Genomic DNA, 3,222 nt, shown 5'->3' on the forward strand with positions numbered 1-3,222 from the left:
GGCCTGGGCGTGACGGTGCTGAGCACGCTGTACTGCGCGGTGCTGCTGTCCTCCATGCTGCTGCCGCCGCTGCTCATCCGGACGCTGGGCTGCAAGTGGACCATCGTCCTCTCCATGGGCGGCTATGTGGCCTTCTCCCTGGGCAACTTCTACGCCAGCTGGTACCATGGCCGCCCATCCTGCCCGGGGCGGGGCACACGGTCCTGCTCAGAATGAGCTCAGCTTTGCTCGGCCGTGTCCGGCTCCGCCCCCTCCCGCCTCCCGGTCCCCTCTGCCCCTCCTGCGGCCTGGGTGGACCTCCCTCGGAGCGGGGACTTTCGGGGACCAGTGACGACCGAGAATCTAAGTGTCCGGGGCGGTTTCAGGGAGACAGTGCGGAGGGGACCCTCACCCTCCGCACAGACAGTGGGCGGGCCCCCCTGAGCGCACCTGCTCCCTGAAGGAAAGCGACCCCAGGGACTCTACGCCCCCCTCCCAGGTGCACCCACCAGGCCTCCCTGTGAGGGACCCGCTCGCCACCCAAGCCACCCCGTCAGGAAGGCCTCGCAGCCTCTGTCTTGTTACCACGGAGTTTCCATGCAGGGTCCTCCCTGGGGAGGGGACGCAGAGCAGCCCTCGCTGTCACACGGGGGCTGTGAGGGGCTCCTGGACCCGCCGCTCTTGTTCTTTTGTTTTGTTTATATTTTTATTGATGTCAGAGAGGAAGGGAGAAGGAGAGAGAGAGAGAAACATCCATGATGAGGGAGAACCGTGGATCGGCTGCCTCCTGCACGCCCCACACTGGGGATCGAGCCTGCAACCCGGGCCTGTGCCCTGACCGGGAATCGAACCGTGACCTCCTGGTTCATAGGTTGATGTTCAGCCCCTGAGCCACGCGGGCCGGGCTGGACCCAGCCCTCTTGTTTGTAGTCTCGGCTCCCGGCCGTCACCGTCCACCACAGGGGAGGCCCTGGCCCTGCCTTTCACTCCCGCGAATGCACCTGAGCCAGGAAAGGGCCGACTCCGCCCGCGTCCCGGGTCTGATGGGTCAGGGGATGGGGAGGGAGTGTGGGGGCCGCGGCACCTCACCTCGGTGCTTCCCCGACAGGTACACACTGATCCCCACCTCCATCCTGCTGGGCCTGGGCGCGGCCCCGCTGTGGTCGGCTCAGTGCACCTACCTCACCATCGCGGGGAACGCGCACGCAGCGAAGGCGGGAAAGGTGGGCCTGGACGTGGTGAACCACTATTTCGGCATCTTCTTCCTCATTTTCCAGTCGTCGGGCGTGTGGGGCAACCTCATCTCATCCCTCGTGTTCGGCCAGATGCCCACTCAAGGTGAAAGGGACGGGGCTGTGATGACCCTGAGGGGTCCCTGGTCCCAGGTGCGTGCGTCCTTACCCGGGACCCGAGCGGGTGGCCACGGGAGGCCCTGCAGGCGTGGCTCTCCACCTGCCCGTGCCTGGCGTCACCTGCTCCCTGGCGTCACCTGCTCCCTGGCTCCTCCCAGGCCGTGTGGGTGGCCTGACGGTCCCCCTTGGTCCTGACCTCGCCCCCCGGGGGGTGGGGCGCTGAGGCCGCCTGTGGAGCCTGGGTCTACGCACTCAGCTCTGTCCCCTGAGCCCGAGAACAGTCCGATGCCTTGTTTTCCCGCTGAACTGACCGCTGGCCAGCGTGTCACATGCTCCACCCGCGACCACTGACGCCTCCACCGGTCTGAACATTTGCTGACTGACGTTTTGTTTCTTTTCATTATATTTTTTGTTTTGTTTTTAATATATTTCTATTGACTTCAGAGAGGAAGGGAGAGGGTGAGAGAGATAGAAACTCAAGGATGAGAGAGAATCATCCATCGGCTGCCTCCTGCATGCCCCACCCTGGGGATGGAGCCCGCGGCCCAGGCCTGTGCCCTGACCGGGAATCAAACTGTGCCCTCCTGGTTCACAGGTCAATACACAACCACTGAGCCACCCCGGCCGGGCTGACTGACGTAAGGCCCTGGCCAGACATGGGTGTAAAGCGTGTACCTGTCTTATGCCGCCCTGGGATGTCCGAGGATTTAAACCAAGGACCGAGGACAATAAGTCTCTGATTCTCAGGAGACCTTTATTGATGGGGGAGTCTTAACCCCTAACCCTCTGGGACCCCTTCCAGCCCCAGCCCTCCAGTCTGCCCCGGGTAGGGAGTCCGGCCCTGGGGAAACTATGACACCCGCCTCCCCACCCCCATCCCCTCCCCCGTGCGATGTGATAGCTCCCATTTCACTCTAGCAGATAAGGAAGCGAACGCTCAGAAAAGACACGACATGACCTGCGGGGCCCTGGGCTGGCAGGAATGGGTCTGAATGAGGACCAGCCTGCCCGACACCCACTCCCAGACCCATTCTTTCTTCTGATTAATGTGGAAAAGTGGAAACTGTTCATTTATGTCAAAGAGTCATCGAACCAGTAGCCAACATGGGTTGCACATTTGTCCGAACTGGCTTTAGATCAGGCGTGCAGACGCGGGCCTCCCGGGAAGTGTCCTCTGAGACACTTGGCCACACCGCCCTGCTCTGTGATGCTGAGCCTGGCGGCTTCTGGTTGGGGTGGGTCTGCCCTCCCTTTCCCCGGCACTTCCATTCCCCGTGTCCTATATCCCGTCAGCTCCCCTGGGTCCTCACGCCCCCACGCCCCCCCTCCCAGGTGCCATCACCGAGGAGCAGCTCCTGTCCTGCGGGGCCAACGACTGCCTGATGGCCACGGCGCCCGGCAACAGCACCCAGCGCCCGACCCAGGAGCTGATCTACACGCTGCTGGGCATCTACACGGGTGTGTGGGCCGGAGCGCGTCTCCTGGGATTTGATTCCTGCCTTTCTTGCCGGTCTTATAAGTCTCTCTCCTCTACGCAAGGCCGCGTTCCCATGGAGACAGAAAACAGGAAAGGCGGGGAATGGGCTGAAGGGCAGAGAGCACGGCCTCCCTGAGCGACCTCCCCGGGCGCTGGGCCTCGGCCTCATCGCGGGGTTCTTCCGAGCGCAGTCTATTCCGTGTGCGGCGCCCGCAATCCCCCGGTCACGCCTCTTGAGAAGGTCCCGGGTCGCAGGGCAGCTCTGGACACACCCGTTCCTCCGAGGAAACATGTAGCTTCACCCGTGACCCCCTCTCACAGGCCCCTGATGGGGCTTTGGGGGCAGTGTCCTAAAGGGGGGGGAGTGTCCTGGGAGGGGACAGTGTCCTGGGGGGGCAGTGTCCTAGAGGGTGG

General features: G+C 63.3%; 1 protein-coding gene across 1 annotated transcript in view; it reads left to right on the forward strand.

Moving 5' to 3' along the window:
* UNC93A (unc-93 homolog A (C. elegans)) overlaps positions 1 to 3,222 on the forward strand; it is a gene marked incomplete at its 5' end in the record, with an annotated part of 12,244 nt that continues 9,022 nt past the window's right edge. The window contains 3 exons of the mRNA XM_006755176.2: positions 1 to 161; positions 1,088 to 1,317; positions 2,664 to 2,789. Coding sequence (XP_006755239.1) covers positions 1 to 161; positions 1,088 to 1,317; positions 2,664 to 2,789 — 517 coding nt within the window. The remainder of the gene's footprint in view (positions 162 to 1,087; positions 1,318 to 2,663; positions 2,790 to 3,222) is intronic.

This window comes from Myotis davidii, unplaced genomic scaffold (genome assembly GCF_000327345.1).
Source record: "Myotis davidii unplaced genomic scaffold, ASM32734v1 scaffold592, whole genome shotgun sequence".
Lineage (NCBI taxonomy): Eukaryota > Metazoa > Chordata > Mammalia > Chiroptera > Vespertilionidae > Myotis > Myotis davidii.